This window comes from Dryas octopetala, chromosome 8 (genome assembly GCF_963921425.1).
Source record: "Dryas octopetala chromosome 8, drDryOcto1.1, whole genome shotgun sequence".
Lineage (NCBI taxonomy): Eukaryota > Viridiplantae > Streptophyta > Magnoliopsida > Rosales > Rosaceae > Dryas > Dryas octopetala.
Window position 1 is genome coordinate 16471817 of NC_141373.1, and position 23183 is coordinate 16494999.

Sequence of the window (23183 nt, forward strand, 5' to 3'; positions counted from 1 at the left end):
TTAGGCATTTCTCGGCAAAAAATTTGTTTTGGGGCAGTCACTTTGGGCGGCACTTTCGGTAAATTCGAACCCCATTGTAAATTCATAATTAAGGGATTATTAGTGGACAAATTGGTGTGAATTGTTGGTTTTGGATGTGTCGATTATTGTTAGAGAAAAACGAAGTTATTTTAGAACTAGTTTGAGACCTTGTTAATATCGATTTCACTCTAGGACGAGCTTTCAGAATCGAAGTGAGCTTCGGACAAGTTTCTTTTTAAGTTTGGGATTTGTTTTGGATCTTTGGGTGAACTTAGGTTGAGCCGGGAAACCTTAGGGGCGGTTGTGGAAGTGTTATTGGTCAGTTCGTGTAGATCGTAAACCAATCGCATAGGAACGAAGTCGAGTGGGACGTTAGACTCCACACACACATCCTTTAAAGGTCGTAGAACCGAGACTAATCTATGTTTTTGTTGTTTATTTTATAGGCGAGACGACCGTGGCTCGTGACGATCTGGCGGAGGATCGAAACTAGGGCTATATCTGTGAGTGGACTAACTTTTAATTTTTCTGAAATGTTTTATATGTTGATGATTAAATTCTATTACTTGACTATATTGAGTTTGAATTTAAGCTAAAGGATTTTTGAGTTAAAGTTTGGCTTTTAAATTCTTCTTTCCTGAGTTTAAATTGAGATTGGTTTTTTATTTATGAGATTATGAGTTGTTATTGATTTTCAAACCACCCACTTCAGTGCCCTTCCAGGTTATCAGTGAAACGCCCCACAACCTCGAGCTCATGAAAATACTGAACATCAAACTATTAAATCTGCTTTCTCTTACTTTTGAGCCATACACAACAACATAAGTAAATATAATTCTATCAAAAACATTTCAACAAACCACTGAGTAAGAACAATTAAATAAATCTCTCTGGGTCCCACTGTCTCGTCTTCTCCTCACTGCTTCCTTAACCTGCTTATCCTGAAAAACACAAATCCTACACCGCATCCATGGTGTACCGAGTTATACAACAAACCCGGTAAGCTCACTAAAGCTCGTAAGAGTGAACTTACATTATAATAATTGTCCTCAATAATTTCTTCAATTCCATACTCAATAAATAATCCACAATAAAATCTATAATTATTCAATTGCATAATAGTTTCATCACCAATCATCCAAGCAACAAGATGAACCAAATTCCTCAAATTCACATTCTAATTAATATCCTCAACGCATAGACACTATCATTTCCGTCCTCACGATTCAAGCCTAGACTTTACTAAGTCCTAGCAAACAAATGCAATACAAGCAACCAAACAAACATCTATCTAATTTCACACACTTCGTTTCATGGAAATCCTCCAGCTTTATAACTACTTTCAAAAAAATCTCTTCTTTCAAAACCATTTTCTTTACATCCCATCAACCGTAAATCAAACTCTGAACTGAATTTATCTTAGAAATCTGATATCTCAAAACACTTATTCTTAAAACTCACATCATTCTCGTACCTGTACTGTATAAAATGTCCTGGCCACAAATCCCGCACTCGGGCAGGCTCAAATCCTAGCCATAATCTCGCACATAGAGGTCATTCTGTAAGAGCAGACTCGTATCCTGGCCACAATCTCGTACGGAGGGGTCTCTCCGAACGAGCAGGCTCGTATCCTGGCCACAATCTCGTACGGAGGGGTCTCTCCGAACGAGCAGGCTCGTATCCTGGCCACAATCTCGTACGGAGGGGTCTCTCCATATGAGCAGGCTCGTATCCTGGCCACAATCTCGTACGGAGGGGTCTCTCCGAACGAGCAGGCTCGTATCCGGGCCACAATCTCGTACGGAGAGGTCTCTCCATACGAGCAGGCTCGTATCCTGGCCACAATCTCGTACGGAGGGGTCTCTCCATACGAGCAGGCTCGTATCCTGGCCACAATCCCGTGCATTTTACACAGGCAGGCTCGACCGGTCAACACGTGCATTTACACAGCAGCCTTTAAATATTCTTTTCTAAATTCTCCTTATCAAACCCACTCATCAAAAGGAGGTGTCTCTCCTCAAATCACAACGTCTTAAACAACATTGTATAAATAATCAATCATAACCAAAATCCACTCATTGTTTACTCCGAACTACCCCGAAACCTTTCCGAGACTGATTCCTACTCACGACCCTCCACTTGTTTGTCACTCAAATCATACCAATACTTTCTCAATACTCGATTCGATCAAATCGGTGTAATAGTCGCCTAATCATCATTTATTTACTTCTACAAAAAACATTTCTTTCCTAATTCAGCCATTATCCTCAGGAAAAACTCTAAAATTCCAAATTAATTCCTTAACCTCAGATCCTCATCAATTCATTCTCATGATCCAAATCCTACCTTTAGCCTTCCTAACATAAAGCAACAAACACATAAAACAGACCATTCAATAATAGTACTCTACATTAAAATCCGATAAGTATCATTTACAATTCAACTACGTAAAAGACCGAAAGACCCTTCACAGTGCCATTGCTCGGATACCAAATCCGGCAGCATAACGGCATCGGGAATGAGATTTCCCGAGCCCGTGTACCTGTTAAGACCAGACAACCAACTTAAAAATATACATAATTCACAATTGGTCGTTTAATCGTCAAAAACGGGCTGCCGCCACCACACACGGTGGCTGCCCGGCTTATACAACACAGAAATTTCACAGAACTCACCAAACAACCTCCAAGGATCTCCTAGAAGTTCCATGTGGGCAAAAAGAGACATACGGCCGCTGACCCGCCGCCACAAGTGGCGGAGGTAGCGGTGGCTGCGGCGGCATAATCTAAGAAACTGATTTTTCAACTAAAAATCAACCCAAATTCAACCTAGGCACTTCAATTGGATGAAAAACAACTCAGAAATCATTCAAGTGGGCTCAATTCAAGGCAAACCCGAAATGGGTACAAGCCCTAAAATTTCAAATCTTTAGATTCTCAAAATTGACACGCAATAACAAGGGGGAAAGAAGGCCCATACCTCGAGGATCATTTTTGACAACTTGACCGACGGCCAAATCTCACCGGAAATGGCCGAAAACGGCGGCGGAAGCTGGCGGCCGACTTGGCTTCCCGAGCTCATTGCTCCGTCGTGGAGCATCATCGGAGCAGGAGGACACCACGGCTGAACTCGCTGTGGTGAGGCGAACAAGACCCAGTGGGTCCGGCCACCCAAATCTAGCCGGAACAGTCAGATCGACGGCGAGGCTCAAATCGGGTCTAGACTGGGTTTCGGGTTTTCGGGGCTTTTCTGGGTTGAACGGAGGCCAGGGGTAGAGAGAGGAGAGGGCGGCGATGCTGGTGGGCCGAAAACCCAGCCCATCCGCCGCCGGACGCGCCGCCACGCGCCGGTGGCAGATCGGCGAGAGTGAGAGAGGGAGAGACACGCGGGAGAGGGAGAGGATCGGGGAAAGAGGAGAGAGAGGAGAGAGAATGTCCAGAAATTTCTGGATTTTGGGTATTTAAAACCCACTCCTACCAAATTACAAATTTGCCCTTCCCTTCAAATGCTCGTATCTTTCAAACTGTAGCTCCGATTGACGCGTGCCGCGTGTCTACGAACTCGTAGGCTCGAGATCTATCAAACGGACCCAAGGTCAAAGACGAAAGTCTCTTAGTTTTAAAAGTCAACTTTGGGTCGGGTCGTTACAATCAGATTAGATAGGTCTTTGGGACCCATCACGGCACACATATAGGCTTTGGGCCGTGTGTCGGGATGCTTTGCCCTTTGGGGGCCGCTCTGCGTGCACGAAGACAGAATTTATGGCTCTGCATGCGTACGACAGATTCTCGGCTCTGCGCATGTATGACAGAATTTATGGCTCTGCATGCGTATGACAGATTCTCGGCTCTGCGCATGTATGACAGATTCTCCGGGTAACTGACTGGTGTGTCTTTTCAGTTGTTAAGTATTTTAAGTGATGAGTATTTTAAGCAAGACAGTTTCAGTTGAACAGTTTTATTGATTTTCAGTATATTGAGAATGTTTGAGAAGAAAGTTTTCAGCTCAAGTTATTTATTTATAAATTGACAGTATCAATTTCAGTTTGAAAACTTGGATTTTCAAAGTTTGATTTTCAGCTTCAAATTTTATTATTTTACTGGTGTTTGGGCCATAAATTAGCATTTACCATGGCAAGACAAGTAGAATGGGAATGGTTGTGGAGAGGAGGCCAACCTACCTTCATTCATGAAGTTTGAGTCATGCCAAGCTAAGTGGAGAGTTAAATCGAACACATGGCGTGCGGTATTACCACCGAACCAAGAGAGTTGAAGGGGGCTGCTAATGGAGTTCCAAAAACCACAAGATGACAACCAAATGAATGGTTGAGTATTTCAGACGAAGAGCAAGCATGGGTAGTAACTTATTTTGATATTTGGGTGGCTGAATATCCAACTAGCAGTTGTTGTTTGTTGTCTGGATCAAAGAAAAAAAAAAGAAAGGGAGTTGCGATGAGTGCTGTCGGCATAAGGGAGCAGTGGGTTTTTTTTTTTTATTTGTGGAAGAGGAATTGTTGGGTTTTCCAATACGCAAAGTGAAGGAGGTTGAATATATATACATATATTTGTACGGGACATAACTTATAAGCCATGTGAATTGGCTTTGCAAAGAAAGTGGTATAAAAGAAATGCAATGATTACTGACAAGTGATAGGCTTTGTGGTGTAATTCTGGGATGAAAGAGTTTATATATATATATATATACACTAGAGGTCAAAGAGGGAAAAGGTGCCAGAGTGTATGTATACTAAAAGGAAAGGTGATGTCTGAAGCTTGTTGGAGTAAGTGGCATTAATCACACACAATATATATATATATATACATACTTCATATATAAAGCATGCCATTGAGTGGCATTAATTACATTGCATGTATATATACATGCAATTGAAAGAGATGACATCAGGTGGCGTTAATTGCATAAGTGTATGGGTATATATATATACATGCAATTGAAAACCTACAGTAAGTGGCATGGCCTAATATATAAATATATATATATACATATATATATATTATTTTATTAGATATTTGGCTTAAAAATAAATATATGTATATTTATATATGCCTAGCCAAATACATATTTTTAAAGACCAAAAAGTGGTTTTATTTTTAAGTGGGCCCAAACTATTTTTGAAAAAGAGACATGGAAGTTGGCCACCCAAAGCCTCTAAATATTCTGTCCAGCCTCATTCTTCTTGTTTTGTTCGGCCTCATTCTTCTTGTTTTGTCCGGCCTCCTTCTCCTTATTTTGTCCAGCCTCTCTCCTCTCCTTTTCTACTAAAATTTCTTCTAGGCTATCCAGGCTACTTCCACCCATAAAATATCCTATGATTGGCCTGGATTGCTTTTTTCTCATTATTTCCATCCACCCAACTACTCTATCATTTTTTACACCCAAATACTATCTACATAGCCCGGGCAACTTTATTTCCCTATTTTTTATGATTTGATCGCCCAATCTCTTTTCATGATTATTTTGCCCAAATATTAACTATGTTGATCACCCAACCTTGTGAGCATGATGAAAGTGATCAATTAAAATCTATCCGGGCTACCCCGCCCTTGGTTTCAAAAGTGTTGTTCGCCCACTACAAGAGGCCGGGAGAAAATGCCTACAAGAGGCTGGGCGAAAATATTTTGTGAAGTGGCTTCAAAGGCCTAGAGGAGGCCGGATTTTGGCGAGGGGTCATGAAAGTGGCTCGACCTGTGTGGGTGAAAGGCCAAAATATTTTATTGAGTGGCTCAATTCATTTTGTCGTATCAAATAAAAGAGTAATTCCGGCCTATTGAGAGGTCGGGTCATCTCTTTCTCATGTTTTTATAAGATGAGTTGGCCCAACTAAATGCAATTTGCTAGGCCATGTATAATTTCAAGCAAAGAGAAATAATTTCGGCCTAGTTTGAGGCCGGGTTATGTATTTGAAATAACGAAATTGGTCCAATCGAAGATAAAAATGGGCTGGGCAATTTTATTATTGGGTATAAAAATAAAAAGAGTTGGTTCCAGCCTAGTTATTGAGGCTGAGTCGTTTCATTTTATTTTAATTTTTTAATTAAGTTTGGGTTTCAATATTTGGGCCGAATTTTTATTAATCTTAAAACCTCAAAGAGTTTGATCGAGCCCGAAAGCTTCTTGATGAAATTTCTTAGCCAATAATGGCTCTGCCCAAGTCACGTAAGGATTTCTCATCCACCAAGAAGTTCTACTTAAGCTAGAATTTCGTCAAAGTAAAGAGTTCAAATTTGGAATGGATTCTCATCGACCATCAATACTCAAGATCACGTGGATATCAAAGAAGAATTCGGTCGAATCCTAATTTCATGAGAGTTCAAATCCCATCTGTACAGGGAGTCTAGGGGGAATTCCGGGCCAAGTAATGGCCCATTACTATCCTAACCCTTATATATAGACGCATTCAGAAGAGAGAAGAGGACATTCAACACATAGCAATCAACTCACAAATTTCTCAAGAATCTCTCAAAGTTATTTTGCTTTCAATTTTACTTAGTTGCTACCGTTCAAGGCGCTTTTAGGTTCTCAATAGTTCTAGTTCACTAGGTTTGTAGCTCTGCCATCATCCTTCTCAAAGGCTTGTGGTATCGATTTAGTTTTTTTCTTTACTTTTCATGCAACTTTGCTTGTCTTGATTTCAACTTTAATGCAGTTTTTCCTTCATTCGCCCTCAATCTAATGCCTGCTATTTTCATTATTTCTTTGAATTTTGAAGTTAACTTGGTTGGTCAAGATCGTATTGAGTTTCATTATATTTTTGTTATCCATAGTTTCTTTGTTTTGCTTGGGCACTTGCACCACTTTGTGCACGAGTTCGATCACGTAATTTTAAGGAGGCCAACTAGTGGGTCGGATTCCGATTCCGACTAGGCCTTTAAGAGCCTTGTCCCCGAGGCTAGAAAAGAACCTAGGCCAAGAGTGGTTCCTAGCTTGGCCGATCAATCGCTTGATAAGAATCAATTTAGGCGCAGTTACTCAACCCAATCACTATCACATTCCGATTGAGCCAAAACTTGGCTTGACGGTGGCACGCCCCGCACTTACACGAAAACGGACCAAAGTGTTGCTTTTGGCCAACCTTGGCTAAAAACGAGTGAACATATTTTTGGCACGCCCGGTGGGACATTTTTTGTTGTCTTTGCTAACATTGCATGGTTGCTAATACTCGTGCGTTTCCAAATCATGATCAGGAGAATCCTTACCGTAATCCGGTTCCTTATCGTGATCCAATGACGAAGAATCAGGCCATCCCAAGCAACCAACCCGCTGGCAAGGCGACCGGTGTTGTGAATCCAAGCAATCATCCCAACCCCGATTCTGGAAAGAGGCCTCAAGTTGGCCAACAAAGCGGGAACGATCACGTTCCGACCTTTGTGGACCAAGGAATGGACCAAAAGAATCAGGATGGATCATATGGTGAAGTTACAATTGAAGATGTACCAGAGAAAATTGACCCTCTACTCCAGCTGAATCCGGCTACTATAGAGGATGTCCAACAACTCATCGACTTGGTGAGGGAGGAAAGTCGGGTCACCCAGACTCATTTACAAACCGTGGCTATCCAGGTGAACACTACGTTAGACCGGATTGAACGGGCTAACAACGTGATGGCCAACAACATTGCTGGTATGGGTATCCAAATTGGACAGCACATTGTCCAAGCTCTTCAAGGGGGTCAGGGCTAGAATCCACCCGTGGCCAATCAAGTGCAAATTCCTGAACCCTATAGACCGCCACCTTTGGCAAACCAACCACGAGTTCATCTAGGTTTGGGGGGCAATGGTAACGGCCAGAATAATGGCCGGGCCCAAAACCAGGGGGTAACCATCAAGCGGTCAACAACTTTGCTGGGGGCATTCAAGTCGGACTCGGCCAAGCCCCAGTGGGAATTGATAGGAATATGATCGAAATGGTCGTCCAAGACATGTATGGACCTCTAGCTAGGAGAACAATCCGACCAGTATACCGAAGACCTTACCCTGACTTTGTGGACCAAACGGAATACCCAAGAGGTTTTAGAGTTCCTGATTTCACTTTGTTCTCCGGTCAAGATTATCTATCCTCTATTGAACACATAGGCCGATTCACGGCCCAGTGTGCTGAAGCTGCAAACAATGATAATCTGAAACTTAAGATGTTTCCCAACTCACTCACTGGAGCTGCTTTCACCTGGTATGTTAGTTTGCCGGTCAACTCGGTTCCAAATTGGCAAACTATGGAGCGAATTTTCCATGAACAATTCTATCGCCACGAACCAGAAGTGTCGATGGCTGATTTAGCCCGTTTGGTGCAAAATTCTGAAGAATCTTCTCAAGGGTATATCTCTCGATTTAGGCTTGCAAGAAGTAGATGCACTGTCCCTTTGCCCGAAAGCGAATTTGTGAAGTTAGCCCAGAATGGTTTGTCTTTGGAACTTCGGAAGAAGTTTGAAGGGATGGAGTTCCGAGATCTTTATGATTTAGTCATGAGGGTGGATAGATATGAAGCTATTCTAAGGGAAGAACGCCAGAAAAGAATGGCAGCAAAGGCTGCATGGAACAAAAATAAGTCAAGTGTTCAAATGGTGGAGATGGAAGAAGAGCTCGAGGAAGTGGAAGTTGAATCGGATGAAGAATCAGCCGAGGTCAATGCGGCTGAGATTATGATTTCCAAGCCTCATGTATGCAAGGCCTTGGTGAAGGCGTCCAAAGATCAAAAAGTGCAACAAGTGAGTTTTTCTTCCAAGCAGAAAGGATCCGCCACTAGAGCATTTACCTTTGATTTATCAAAGGGTGAACAAATATTCGATCAACTATTGGCCGAGAAGCTTATCAAGCTGACCAATGGCCAATTGCGTTGGACTCACTAGACCGCCAATTGCGTTGTCTTTCGGAATATTGTGCAGGACTTGATTGACAAGGGAACCTTACGCTTCCCAGAGAAAGAAAAGGCCGTGATGGGAGTTGAGAAAGATCCTTTCCCCAAGATGCAGGTTAACATGGTCAACTTACATATTCCAGATTCTGATCGAGGAAGAGAGAAAAAGGTCGGAGAGGGAAAGCATAGACTAGCACAACCGCATGAGGGGCAAACTCAGAGGCAAGAATATCGGCCGATTGAAAAGCTAACAACTCGGCCGGAAGAGAAATCGGCTCCAATAAAATGAATCGTGCTATGTAGTAGGTGCCAATGTGAAGTGGCACTGGAAGCTTTCAGGGTAGAAAAAGGGGCGGAGGCCAAGGTTTCAAATGTGTCCTCGCCGACTCAAGATCACAATGAAATTGAGTCAATCATAGTTCAGCCAAAAGACAAAGGGCAAGAAAAGATTAACCAAGATCATGAGATGAAGGAGTTGGTCGAGCATCATCCTAAAGACAAAGGCAAGGGTAAGTTGATTGAAATGTCACCACCTGGAAATTATGGTCCTCATAGCCCTAGAAGAAGAATTGAGCCAGAGAGTAAGGCTAAACGTCGCCTTGACTTTGATGATTATGTCAAGAGGAAACCAGTTGGTTTCCAACTTAGAGATAAAGGCAAAGGAAAAGTGGAGGACATGGCTCTACCTAACGGCTACCCACTTCGTAGCCCAAGGAGAAAGCTTGTGCTGGGAGATGAACCAAGACGGAGTTATGAGAATAATTACCGTAGGCCGTACAAACGGCCTTACCAGAGGACACTTTGATATGATGTGGCAGAAGATCTTTCCAAGCCATATGAAAGAAAGGAAAGAAGCCTTTGGGTATCAGTGGCCGACGGCCAAAAGCGAGACGTGTCTCATGTTACTATGCCGAAACCAGGCAAGAACACTTTTAAACCCACTCCGGCCGAGCCTAATGTATGGTATAAGAAAGGAAAGGATGGAGTTATGATTCCATTGTCAAGAACCCAAACTCGGCGTGTTCAAAGGCAATACGCTCAATCATGTCGAGAAGAAGTAGCTTGGATTGAGCAAAGGGAGGCTCAACTTAGGAGAGGTTCTGACCTAAGGGAAAAATTGAGAAGAGGAGAAGTCAAGCTCCTAAAGAATGATGGTTCAACCGAGGGTAATGCGACTGTGTTGCCTAAGGTGCATAGAATGGTCGAAGGGACCAAGGTTTTGGTCATACCAGATGAGAAAGAGGAAGTAATAAGCATGCTTGAAGCTCACTTGACCGGTGCATTCGAGACCAGAAAGAAGGAAATCGTAATTAACAAAGTTGACGCCGATCAACCTATGAATGAGGTTTCTAGAATTACAATAGACCAACAAATGGTCGAAGCTTCTGAAGTTGAAACTGACCAATCTATGGTTTTACCATCTGAAAGTAAAGTTAACCGAAAAACGGTTTTAACTCCTGAAAAGGAGGTCGACCAAGTTAAGGTTGATTCCCTCATTCCCTCTGTGGTTATTCCACCAAGTTCTGATCCGCTGACAGAAGAGAACAAAGACCTTATCAAAGAGAAAGAGGAAAAGGAGGCCGAACCTAACCAAGACATGGAATATGAAGGCAGAGAGGATGACTACTTGGACGACGAGTACGATGAGGAATATGATGAAGAAGGGGTCGGAGAGGAAGAAAGTAATGACAAGGAAGGGGAGAAGAAGCCCCGAATGAAGATATCGCCTTTTGGAAAGATTACTTATGATTCCGGAACACAAGGGTCATCAGAGTGTGGCATGATTATCACATTACCTTTGGAATTCGAAGCAAGGCCAGAACAAGTGGCCCAATTGGAGGGTGATGTTATAGCTGAAGAAGAGGCTTGGGCAGAAATTGATGAGGAGGTAGTAAACCAAGAGGAGAATAATGATGAGCGGTTGGCATGCCTCAAAAAACATAATGACAACCTTAGCAACCAGCTGAGAGCATGCCTTGGTCGACCAACAGAAGCAATGGCCAAGCAAGTAAGGGCATTATACATTCGTGCACACATTGAGGGAATGCCAATGAATAAGGTATTTGTGGATAATGGAGCTGCCGCTAATATTTTGCCTTTATCAACCTTAAAAAAGCTGAAGAAAACACAACACGACCTGCGTCCAACAAAAGTGAGGATAAGCTCTTTTGTAGGGGATGATGAGGAGATTTTGGGATCAATTTCTTTAGAAGTAGCGGTGGGGAAGAAAAGAAGAAACACAACTTTCCTTGTAGTTAATTCGAACTCCCAATACAACGTACTCCTTGGTCGAGATTGGATCAATGGTAGTTGGTGCATCCCATCTTCTTTGCACCAGTTACTAGCTCTTTGGAATGAGGACAATACACTTGACGTTATATTGGCCGATACACGGCCTTTCCCAGCCTCCGCCAACTTTGTTGATGCGGAGTTATATGAGGAAGGAGTCACCTTCCAAACTTTGGTGGATGGAACCAAGACTTTGGGGATAACGGCCAATGAATTGGCTGGAATTGAGAAAGGGGAAGTCAAGATTGAAGATGAACAACCATCTTTGGTCGACTTGTTTGCAACAATATCCATATCCAATGACAGACAAAATTAAAGAAACTATTAATGAAGCGTTGGAGAGATGGTCAACGCACTTGGCCGAAGAAACGGCCTGGATAGATGAGGATGAGATCAATCTCATCGAGTGTTTAAGAGAAGGGCCTGAAGAGAACCTCTTAGAGATCGAAGAATTGGATCCAGCGCCGGCTAAGCTTGATGACTCTAAGGCTGAAGTCCAAGACCCTTTGATCGAAGTAAACTTGGGAACGGCTGAAGAACATAGGCCGGTTTACATCAGCGGCTTGATGGAACCATCGCTAAGAGTCGAGATTGAGTCACTTCTGAAGGAGTTCAAGGATTGCTTTGCGTGGAATTATACTGAGATGCCCGGACTCGATCGCCAGCTAGTGGAACATCGTCTTCCGATCAAAGAAGAATTTAAGCCATTCCAACAACCACCCCGACGAATGTCTAAAGAAGTAGAACTTAGGGTGAAAGAAGAAATAGAAAAGCTTGTAGAAGCCAAGTTCATTCGGCCAGCAATTTATGCAAAGTGGCTTTCTAACATTGTTCCTGTGTGGATGCAAATCATCCGGAGAAGTCTCTATGGAAGAACATGTAGCTTTCCTTCATGTGTGGTTGTGCAAGTACATATTTTGCCCGGCCTCTTGCACCATGACCAAAGAATTCCAACCTCTAGCCGAGATCCTAGTTGGTGATGACCCGATCGCCCTTGGTCCATTAGTTTTGGCTTATCTATATCGGGGCCTTCAAAAGATAACACATGGTGAGACCACCTTGGATTACCACACTTCGGGCCCTTTATGGTTGTTTCAATTATGGCTTCAAGTGTACTTCCCGGAGGCTCGCCCATTTGGTACCAAGTTTTCGCCAAACCGAGTGCTAGGTGAGAGCATACTTCCACTCACACCCACTAAGAAGCGGATGGTGGAAGAGTATTTCACTTACTTTTACAACTTATCCACATTCTCACCGGCCAACTTCTCCACTTGTTTAGATCGAAGCTACCCATCCTTCCTCAAACTTGCACTAAATTCTTTGTATAATGATGATAGAAGAAAAAGTGAGCACAAGGATCTTTGGACTAGCATTTTACTTGGGCGTGATCTATACTATGGATTTGTCCTTGGTAGTCCGCCCAATTACACGTGTGGAGGTGAGCTTTATTGGACCTCGGCCGTGGGCCGCCAATTTGGCTTTAGACAAGCCATTCTGTTACCAAACATATATTCCCCAAACTTACATGAGGTTTGGCGAGCTGAACTCAGTGATGGATCGATGGACCGATTGATTTCCAACAACAATGGCCTTTTGGAAAACTTTGAAGTGCCGTTTCGAGATGTTGACTTCAGTGCGTCGTCCGAGTTTACCTCTTGGTGGGTAGACTTCACAAAATTATGGTTTAACAGCCCGGCCAAAGATAAGGCCGATATTGTATTTGCCTCTTGCCCGGTGTCGGCCAACTACAAGAAAACAACCAAACCCAAGCCCTCCAAGGCAACCAACGAGGACCAGACTTTGGGTATGCATTCTTCCTACTTTTCTATTTTCTCTTTTTCTTCCCTTATATCTAGTTGACAATTCTAACCGTTTTCTTGTCTTGATAGGTTCTACTAGAAAGGGGAATAATGGGGTTGGAGCGGATAAAGTAAGAGGAGCCACAGATGACATCTATTCCGGCCAGGCTAGCCATGAATCACAAGAAGTCCAAGGCAGGCCGACTTACCCATATATGTTGGCCGATCTATTCAATCTTTTGCTTGCTCTAGGTACTCGGCCGATCAAGAATGTTCCAATCCTTCCGCCACCCAAAGGAAGATTCAAAATGGCGGCAACTAAACGCAAAATTTCCACCCAAGGTTAATCTCTTGTCTATTGATTTTTTCACTATTCATGGTATCAAGCTTTTCTAACCTTGGTTGGCCTTCTCTTTGCAGATCAAGTGAGCGATCAAGAGGAATTGTCCGACCAAGCTCCTACCAAGAAACCTAAGAAATCCGTCCGCCAGGTTTGTTTCTTGACTTTGTTGGCGCATGCTTGTTTGTTGGCCGTTCTTTATTTATTTAAGTATGACCACCCTTTTTTTTTTTTAGAGCCCGAGTTCTTCTGTCACAACCACTCCTCCGACCGACAAACACGGCCAAACAGACACTACCGTAGTGATAGAATCTGCTCCTGACGACAGCTCGCCGGTTCAGTTTATCATCTCGCCTGACCCGCGGGTAAGTTGACTGAGCTATTTCTTTGAAGCCCATCTTGATTTCTTTTGTGTCCAACTAAGTTCATCCCTTGACTATCCTTGGTAGGTAGCGAGCCCAGTGATTCAGTTTTCCGCTCGTTTAAGTTCTACCTCTTCTGAGGCTCCGATTGAGAAGACGAGCACATCGGGCCATGTCCCTACTCACAACGAGACCATAACTGTTGATGCACCAGTTACTGATACCGCCAGCTCTCCCGGCCATGTAGAGGTAAGTCCTATAATTGTACTTTTATCCTTTGTTCATACTTATGCTCTGTCACCTTATTTTTTTTAATATTGTATTATAGGACTATACTATTGATCGAGATGCTCCCTTTCAGGCCGATGCCGGCCAACCTATGATGACATCATTGCCTCACTCAGGTCATTCCGAGGTAGGATCCTCTATTCCTATTAGCCGTGTGGTGAGCTTTTGCTTTTCTTTTCTTATCAACTTTTAACTTTGCTTGTTCAAAATGTTTCTCAAAAAACACCTTTTTACCTTTCAGGTGGCCGCGGGTCAGAATGATGCCTCCACCATTATCGATTCCGGCCTATCTGCTCAACCTCATGATGTAAGTTGTCGAACTCAAAGTTCTTACAACCTACTTGGTTAGCACGTATCCTGACCTATTCCCCTTTGGTGTAGGGTTCTGCATGTTCGAGTGATGATATTTGGAAGGGGGTCGATGGTCTCCTTGCTGCCACTTCTGTTCCCACGGCCTCTTCCATCACACCTACTTCTACTGGTGTTCAGTCTCCTGACCTCTATGCCACATTCCGAGATCTGTTCGATCGGGAGCCTAGGGCCATGGTTGGCGAGGCTTACCAAACGAGCCTTCACACATCTCTTAGGCAGTTGGCTGAGGCTGGTGCATTGGAGTCTACCACCGCGACTATGGTTGAGCAGATGATGCCTGCTTTCCGGTCTGCTCTAGACCGATACTTAGGTATTTCTAGTCGCCTTGAGGCAGTACGACGACTTCCCGCTCAGATCCAGATTGTTCGAGGTGAATTAGAAGAGAAGTACAAGAAGAAACAAGAGCGGTGTCTCTGTCGGCAGGAGTTGATGGACAAAAAGAGAGAAATTGAGCTCGAGTTGACTGAGTTAGCAGCCGAGGAGGATAGAGAGTCCCAAGGGATCCAGCCATGCATTTCCAGGCTTAAGAGTCTTTCCGGGGAGCAAGCCTCTTTTCAGGGACTTGAGGGAGAGCACGCGACTGCCGAGGCTTCGGTTCGCTATCTGTTGCAGCTGATTAGTACTGCAGTCCTTGGGCTCTTTCGCCCGGTTTAGATCTTTTCTCATTCATGTAGCTTTCGGCCCCTTTTGTGATGTATTTTGGCCGCATTTTGTTAGCTTTTATTTATCATTCTAGGCCATTTTAGATATTTCGTATTTGGCAGGCTGATTCTGGCCTATTTTGGGATATTAGGCCATTCTTGGCCCTATTTTTTTTTGTGATTTCAACCGTCCCATGATATATGTGCACTCCGGTTGACCTTAGCAATTCGAATTTATTTTTATTATTCATTTCCTCTCTCCATCAATTCCCACGCTGTCGGGTAATATTTCTTCAAGTATCGGCCATTGATCGGGGCATCATGAAGTTGACCATCATAATCTTTCAAATAATATGCCCCCTTTCCTAACACCTTGTCCACGACAAATGGTCCCTTCCAAGTGGGTGACCATTTTCCAAATTTCCGGTCATGCACACCAAGAGGTAAGATAGTTTTCCAAACCCAATCGCCCTCTCCAAAGCTCTTGGCCTTTGTTTTCTTATCATACGCTCTCGCTACTGCTTGCTTTTGAATTTTCAAGTTATCCAAGGCTTTCAATCTCGATTCATCCAACTCTTCGAGCTCTTGAACCATGGCTTGGGTGTACTCATCTGGTGTTAAACTTTCTTGGAGGGCAACCCGTAAGGATTTGACTGCCATCTCCATAGGTAAAACCGCATCATGCCCATATGTTAAAGCAAATGGTGTTGTTCCTGTTTCCGATCTCCTTGACGTTCGATATGCCCACAAGGTCTCAGACAAAATTTCGTGCCATTTCTTTGGTTTGTCCGTTATAGCTTTTTGAATGATATTCTTGATAACCTTGTTGCTGGCCTCTGCTTGGCCATTGGCTTGGGCGTAATATGGGGTGGAATGATACAACTTAATCCCATTATTTTCCATGAATGCTTTGACATCCGCCTCAATGAAATATTTTGCTCGATCAGCAGTAATGGATTCGGGCAGGCCGAAACGGTGAATGATGTTTTCTTTCACAAATTGAATAACCTCCACTTGAGATACCTTCTTCAAAGGCACAGCCTCGACCCACTTAGTGAAGTAGTCGGTGGCCACTAAGATATAAGTATGGCCCTTGCTTGATGATGGGTGAATCTCTCCGATCACATCCATAGCCCAACCTCTAAACGGCCAAGCCTTGATTATGGGGTTCAAGGTTGAAGCGGGCACATGCTGGACCGGACCATGCCTCTGGCAAGGCTGGCATCCTTTTGCGTACGTGATACAGTCTTTTAGAATAGTTGGCCAATAATAGCCATGTCTTCTAATTAACCACCTCATCTTAATTTCGGGTTGGTGAGCACCGCATGCTCCATCATAGATTTCAGTCATTACTTGCATGGCCTCCTTCTTTCCTAAGCACCTCAGAAGCAAGTCGTCAAACCCTTTTTTATATAATTCATCGTTCATAATCACATAGTTTCTTGCTTGAAGTCTTATCCGTCGGTTGTGCTTGTCGGTTGGACGTCTAAGGTATTGGAGAAGAGGATGACGCCAATCTTCTGGGGTAACGTTTGACGGTATCGCTCCAATCAACAAACCCCTTTCTTCGACTAAAGGTAAGGATCTTCTTTCTACTTTAAAGAATCTCTCGGCCAACCCCTCAGATAGGTGCACGCCGGATGCAAGTTAGGCCAATTCATTGGCCTCCCAATTCAAGTCTCGAGGCACATGCTCTATGCTAACTTCATCGAAGTCGTCCATCAATTGCATGGCCATTTCGCGGTATTCTAACAACACCGTACTATAAAAATTGTACTCCCCGGTTAACTGCTTGATGACTAACATGGAGTCACCCATGATTGTTACGTTGGTTGCCCCCAGTTCTCTCAAAATTTCTAGGCCGATAATTAATGCCTCATATTCAGCTTGATTATTTGAACATGTGAAATCCAATTGGAAGGCATATTGTGCTCTGAAACTTCCTGGGGAAATAAGCACAATTCCGGCCCCAGATGCGGCCGTGGTACTCGACCCATCAAAGTATAACTTCCATGGAATCAAAAAGTGCGATGCTATCTCAAACGACTCCATGTTTTCTATTTCAACGCTAGGGTGGGCAGCCAAAAAATCAGCCAAAGCTTGACCCTTGACCGATTGCTGGGGCACGTATCTAAATGAGAACTCGGACAAAGCCATTGTCCATTTTCCAATCCGGCCTCTAATGATAGGCCGAGACAACATGTATTTAATAAGATCTGTCTTGGAAATGATATATACTACGGAAGGCAACATGTAGTGTCTTAATTTTGTGGCCGTGAAATACAAGGCCAAACACAACTTTTCGATCGGCGAATACTTTCTTTCAATCACCGTTAAAATTCGACTCAAGTAATAGATGGCTTGTTCCTTCTTTTCCTCATTATTTTGGGCCAAAAGACTCCCGATAGAGTTTTCAGAGGCCGAAATGTACAACTTGAGCGGCCTACCTCTTCTAGGCGGTATCAACACGGGTGGCCGGGTCAAGTAATCCTTGATTGCTTGAAAAGCCTTTTGTTGTTGCTCTTCCCATATAAACTTTTCCCCTCCCTTAAGCCTAAGAAGTGGGGAAAATGGTTCTGTTTTTCCGGCCGAGTTTGAAATAAATCTCCTAAGAAAATTTATCCGGCCAAGGAAGCTTTGTAATTCCTTTTTATTTTTGGGTGGTGGTGCATCGATGATAGCTTTGGTTTTATTCTTATCTGTTTCGATTCCCCTTTGATGGACAAGGAAACCTAAGAAGTTTCTGGCCGACACGCCGAAAGCGCATTTTTGAGGATTCATCTTAAGGTTGTGCATCCTCATTCTCTCAAAGGCTTTTCTTAAGTCTCCAAGGTGACTCGGTCGAGTGGTCGATTTAACAACCACATCATCGATATATACTTCAAGCATTTTTCCGATCATGTCATGAAAAATAGCGTTCATGGCCCGCTGGTAAGTTGCCCCAGCGTTCTTAAGGCCAAAAGGCATTACCACCCATTCGAATAACCCGGTTGCTCCCGGGCACCTAAATGCTGTCTTATGGACGTCGTCCTCTGCTATGTATATTTGATTGTAACCTGAGTAACCATCCATAAATGACAAAATTTCATGTTTGGCTGCTCCATCAACAAGGAGATCCGCCACAGGCATAGGATATTCATCTTTAGGAGTTGCAAGATTCAAATTTCGAAAGTCAACACAAAATCTTATTTTGCCATTCTTTTTTATTACAGGAACAATGTTAGAAAGCCACTTTGCATAAATTGCTGGCCGAATGAACTTGGCTTCTACAAGCTTTTCTATTTCTTCTTTCACCCTAAGTTCTACTTCTTTAGACATTCGTCGGGGTGGTTGTTGGAATGGCTTAAATTCTTCTTTGATCGGAAGACGATGTTCCACTAGCTGGCGATCGAGTCCGGGCATCTCAGTATAATTCCACGCAAAGCAATCCTTGAACTCCTTCAGAAGTGACTCAATCTCGACTCTTAGCGATGGTTCCATCAAGCCGCTGATGTAAACCGGCCTATGTTCTTCAGCCGTTTCCAAGTTTACTTCGATCAAAGGGTCTTGGACTTCAGCCTTAGAGTCATCAAGCTTAGCCGGCGCTGGATCCAATTCTTCGATCTCTAAGAGGTTCTCTTCAGGCCCTTCTCTTAAACACTCGATGAGATTGATCTCATCCTCATCTATCCAGGCCGTTTCTTCGGCCAAGTGCGTTGACCATCTCTCCAACGCTTCATTAATAGTTTCTTTATTTTTGTCTGTCATTGGACATGGATATTGTTGCAAACAAGTCGACCAAAGATGGTCGTTCATCTTCAATCTTGACTTCCCCTTTCTCAATTCCAGCCAATTCATTGGCCGTTATCCCCAAAGGCTTTGTAGTCTTGGTTCCATCCACCAAAGTTTGGAAGGTGACTCCTTCCTCATACAACTCCGCATCAACAAAGTTGGCGGAGGCTGGGAAAGGCCGTGTATCGGCCGATATAACGTCAAGTGTATTGTCCTCATTCCAAAGAACTAGTAACTGGTGCAAAGAAGATGGGATGCACCAACTACCATTGATCCAATCTCGACCAAGGAGTACGTTGTATTGGGAGTTCGAATTAACTACAAGAAAAGTAGTGTTTCTTCTTTTCTTCCCCACCGCTACTTCTAAAGAAATTGCTCCCAAAATCTCCTCATCATCCCCTACAAAAGAGCTTATCCTCACTTTTGTTGGACGCAGGTCGTGTTGTGTCTTCTTCAGCTTTTTTAAGATTGATAAAGGCAAAATATTAGCGGCAGCTCCATTATCCACAAATACCTTATTCATTGGCATTCCTTCAATGTGTGCACGAATGTATAATGCCCTTACTTGCTTGGCCATTGCTTCTGTTGGTCGACCAAGGCATGCTCTCAGTTGGTTGCTAAGGTTGTCATTATGTTCTTTGAGGCATGCAAACCGCTCATCATTATTCTCCTCTTGGTTTACTACCTCCTCATCAATTTCTGCCCAAGCCTCTTCTTCAGCTATAACATCACCCTCCAATTGGGCCACTTGTTCTGGCCTTGCTTCGAATTCCAAAGGTAATGTGATAATCATGCCACATTCTGATGACCCTTGTGTTCCGGAATCATAAGTAATCTTCCCAGAAGGCGATATCTTCATTCGGGGCTTCTTCTCCCCTTCCTTGTCATTACTTTCTTCCTCTCCGACCCCTTCTTCATCATATTCCTCATCGTACTCTTCGTCCAAGTAGTCATCCTCTCCGCCTTCATATTCCATGTCTTGGTTAGGTTCGGCCTCATTCTCCTCTTCCTCTTTGATAAGGTCTTTGTTCTCTTCTGTCAGCGGATCAGAACTTGGTGGAATAACCACAGAGGGAATGAGGGAATCAACCTTAACTTGGTCGACCTCCTTTTCAGGAGTTAAAACCGTTTCTCGGTTAACTTTACTTTCAGATGGTTCGACCATAGATTGGTCAGTTTCAACTTCAGAAGCTTCGACCATTTGTTGGTCTATTGTAATTCTAGAAACCTCATTCATAGGTTGATCGGCGTCAACTTTATTAATTACGATTTCCTTCTTTCTGGTCTCGAATGCAGCGGTCAAGTGAGCTTCAAGCATGCTTATTACTTCCTCTTTCTCATCTGGTATGACCAAAACCTTGGTCCCTTCGACCATCCTCTGGACCTTAGGCAACACAGTCGCATTACCCTCGGTTGAACCATCATTCTTTAGGAGCTTGACTTCTCCTCTTCTCAATTTCTCCCTTAGGTCAGAACCTCTCCTAAGTTGAGCCTCCCTTTGCTCAATCCAAGCTTCTTCTTCTCGACATGATTGAGCGTATTGCGTTTGAACACGCCGAGTTTGGGTTCTTGACAATGGAATCATAACTCCATCCTTTCCTTTCTTATACCATACATTAGGCTCGGCCGGAGTGGGTTTAAAAGTGTTCTTGCCTGGTTTCGGCATAGTAACATGAGACACGTCTCGCTTTCGGTCGTCAGTCACTGATATCCAAAGGCTTCTTTCATTTCTTTCATATGGCTTGGAAAGATCTTCTGCCACGTCATCATATCGGAGTGTCCTCTGGTAAGGCCGTTTGTACGGCCTACGGTAATTATTCTCATAACTCCGTCTTGGTTGATCTCCCAGCACAAGCTTTCTCCTTGGGCTACGAAGTGGGTAGCCGTTAGGTAAAGCCATGTCCTCCACTTTTCCTTTGCCTTTATCTCTAAGTTGGAAACCAACTGGTTTCCTCTCGACATAATCATCAAAGTCAAGGCGACGTTTAGCCTTACTATCTGGCTCAATTCTTCTTCTAGGGCTATGAGGACCATAATTTCCAGGTGGTGACATTTCAATCAACTTACCCTTGCCTTTGTCTTTAGGATGATGCTCGACCAACTCCTTCATCTCATGATCTTGGTTAATCTTTTCTTGCCCTTTGTCTTTTGGTTGAACTATGATTGACTCAATTTCATTGCGATCTTGAGTCGGCGAGGACACATTTGAAACCTTGGCCTCCGCCCCTTTTTCTACCCTGAAAGCTTCGAGCGCCACTTCACATTGGCACCTACTGCATAGCACGATTCCTTTTATTGGAGCCGATTTCTCTTCCGGTCGAGTTGTTACCTTTTCAATCGGCCGATATTCTTGCCTCTGAGTTTGCCCCCCATGCGGTTGTGCTAGTCTATGCTTTCCCTCTCCGACCTTTTTCTCTCTTCCTCGATCGGAATCTGGAATATGTAAGTTGACCATGTTAACCTGCATCTTGGGGAAAGGATCTTTCTCAACTCCCATCACGTCCTTTTCTTTCTCTGGGAAGCGTAAGGTTCCCTTGTCAATCAAGTCCTGCACAATATTCCGAAAGACAACGCAATTGGCGGTCGAGTGAGTCCACGCATTATGCCACTTACAGTAGGTTCGATCTTTTAGTTCATTGGCCGGTGGTATTGCTTGGCCATTGGTCAGCTTGATAAGCTTCTCGGCCAATAGTTGATCGAATATTTGTTCACCCTTTGATAAATCAAAGGTAAATGCTCTAGTGACGGATCCTTTCTGCTTGGAAGAAAAACTCACTTGTTGCACTTTTTGATCTTTGGACGCCTTCACCAAGGCCTTGCATACATGAGGCTTGGAAATCATAATCTCAGCCGCATTGACCTCGGCTGATTCTTCATCCGATTCAACTTCCACTTCCTCGAGCTCTTCTTCCATCTCCACCATTTGAACACTTGACTTATTTTTGTTCCATGCAGCCTTTGCTGCCATTCTTTTCTGGCGTTCTTCCCTTAGAATAGCTTCATATCTATCCACCCTCATGACTAAATCATAAAGATCTCGGAACTCCATCCCTTCAAACTTCTTCCGAAGTTCCAAAGACAAACCATTCTGGGCTAACTTCACAAATTCGCTTTCGGGCAAAGGGACAGTGCATCTACTTCTTGTAAGCCTAAATCGAGAGATATACCCTTGAGCGGACTCTTCAGAATTTTGCACCAAACGGGCTAAATCAGCCATCGACACTTCTGGTTCGTGGCGATAGAATTGTTCATGGAAAATTCGCTCCATAGTTTGCCAATTTGGAACCGAGTTGACCGGCAAACTAACATACCAGGTGAAAGCAGCTCCAGTGAGTGAGTTGGGAAACATCTTAAGTTTCAGATTATCATTGTTTGCAGCTTCAGCACACTGGGCCATGAATCGGCCTATGTGTTCAATAAAGGATTGATAATCTTGACCGGAGAACAAAGTGAAATCAGGAACTCTAAAACCTCTTGGGTATTCCGTTTGGTCCACAAAGTCAGGGTAAGGTCTTCGGTATACTGGTCGGATTGTTCTCCTAGCTAGAGGTCCATACATGTCTTGGACGACCATTTCGATCATATTCCTATCAATTCCCACTGGGGCTTGGCCGAGTCCGACTTGAATGCCCCCAGCAAAGTTGTTGACCGCTTGATGGTTACCCCCCTGGTTTTGGGCCCGGCCATTATTCTGGCCGTTACCATTGCCCCCCAAACCTAGATGAACTCGTGGTTGGTTTGCCAAAGGTGGCGGTCTATAGGGTTCAGGGATTTGCACTTGATTGGCCACGGGTGGATTCTGGCCCTGACCCCCTTGAAGAGCTTGGACAATGTGCTGTCCAATTTGGATACCCATACCAGCAATGTTGTTGGCCATCACGTTGTTAGCCCGTTCAATCCGGTCTAACGTAGTGTTCACCTGGATAGCCACGGTTTGTAAATGAGTCTGGGTGACCCGACTTTCCTCCCTCACCAAGTCGATGAGTTGTTGGACATCCTCTATAGTAGCCGGATTCAGCTGGAGTAGAGGGTCAATTTTCTCTGGTACATCTTCAATTGTAACTTCACCATATGATCCATCCTGATTCTTTTGGTCCATCCCTTGGTCCACAAAGGTCGGAACGTGATCGTTCCCGCTTTGTTGGCCAACTTGAGGCCTCTTTCCAGAATCGAGGTTGGGATGATTGCTTGGATTCACAACACCGGTTGCCTTGCTAGCGGGTTGGTTGCTTGGGATGGCCTTATTCTTCGTCATTGGATCACGATAAGGAACCGGGTTACGGTAAGGATTCTCCTGATCACGATTTGGAAACGCACGAGTATTAGCAACTATGCAATGTTAGCAAAGACAACAAATAAGATACCACCGGGCGTGCCAAAAATATGTTCACTCGTTTTTAGCCAAGGTTGGCCAAAAGCAACACTTTGG

The 23183-nt window shown here is 43.8% G+C and overlaps 1 protein-coding gene, 1 long non-coding RNA gene and 1 pseudogene across 3 annotated transcripts in view; all 3 read left to right on the forward strand.

Moving 5' to 3' along the window:
- LOC147277651 (mitotic-spindle organizing protein 1A pseudogene) overlaps window positions 1-23183 on the forward strand; it is a 56850-nt pseudogene that overhangs the window by 6277 nt on the left and 27390 nt on the right. The window lies entirely within an intron of this gene.
- Window positions 13362-13909, forward strand: LOC147277652 (uncharacterized). The gene is made up of 3 exons (XR_015123743.1): window positions 13362-13471; window positions 13557-13685; window positions 13770-13909. It is a non-coding gene; the product is annotated as an uncharacterized LOC147277652 (long non-coding RNA).
- On the forward strand, window positions 14012-15154 carry LOC147277653 (uncharacterized). Its single transcript, XM_086255376.1, has 3 exons — window positions 14012-14097; window positions 14212-14277; window positions 14352-15154. The coding sequence occupies exons 1-3, from the start codon at window positions 14062-14064 to the stop codon at window positions 14994-14996; spliced, it is 747 nt and encodes a 248-aa protein (XP_086111502.1). The 5' UTR covers window positions 14012-14061; the 3' UTR covers window positions 14997-15154.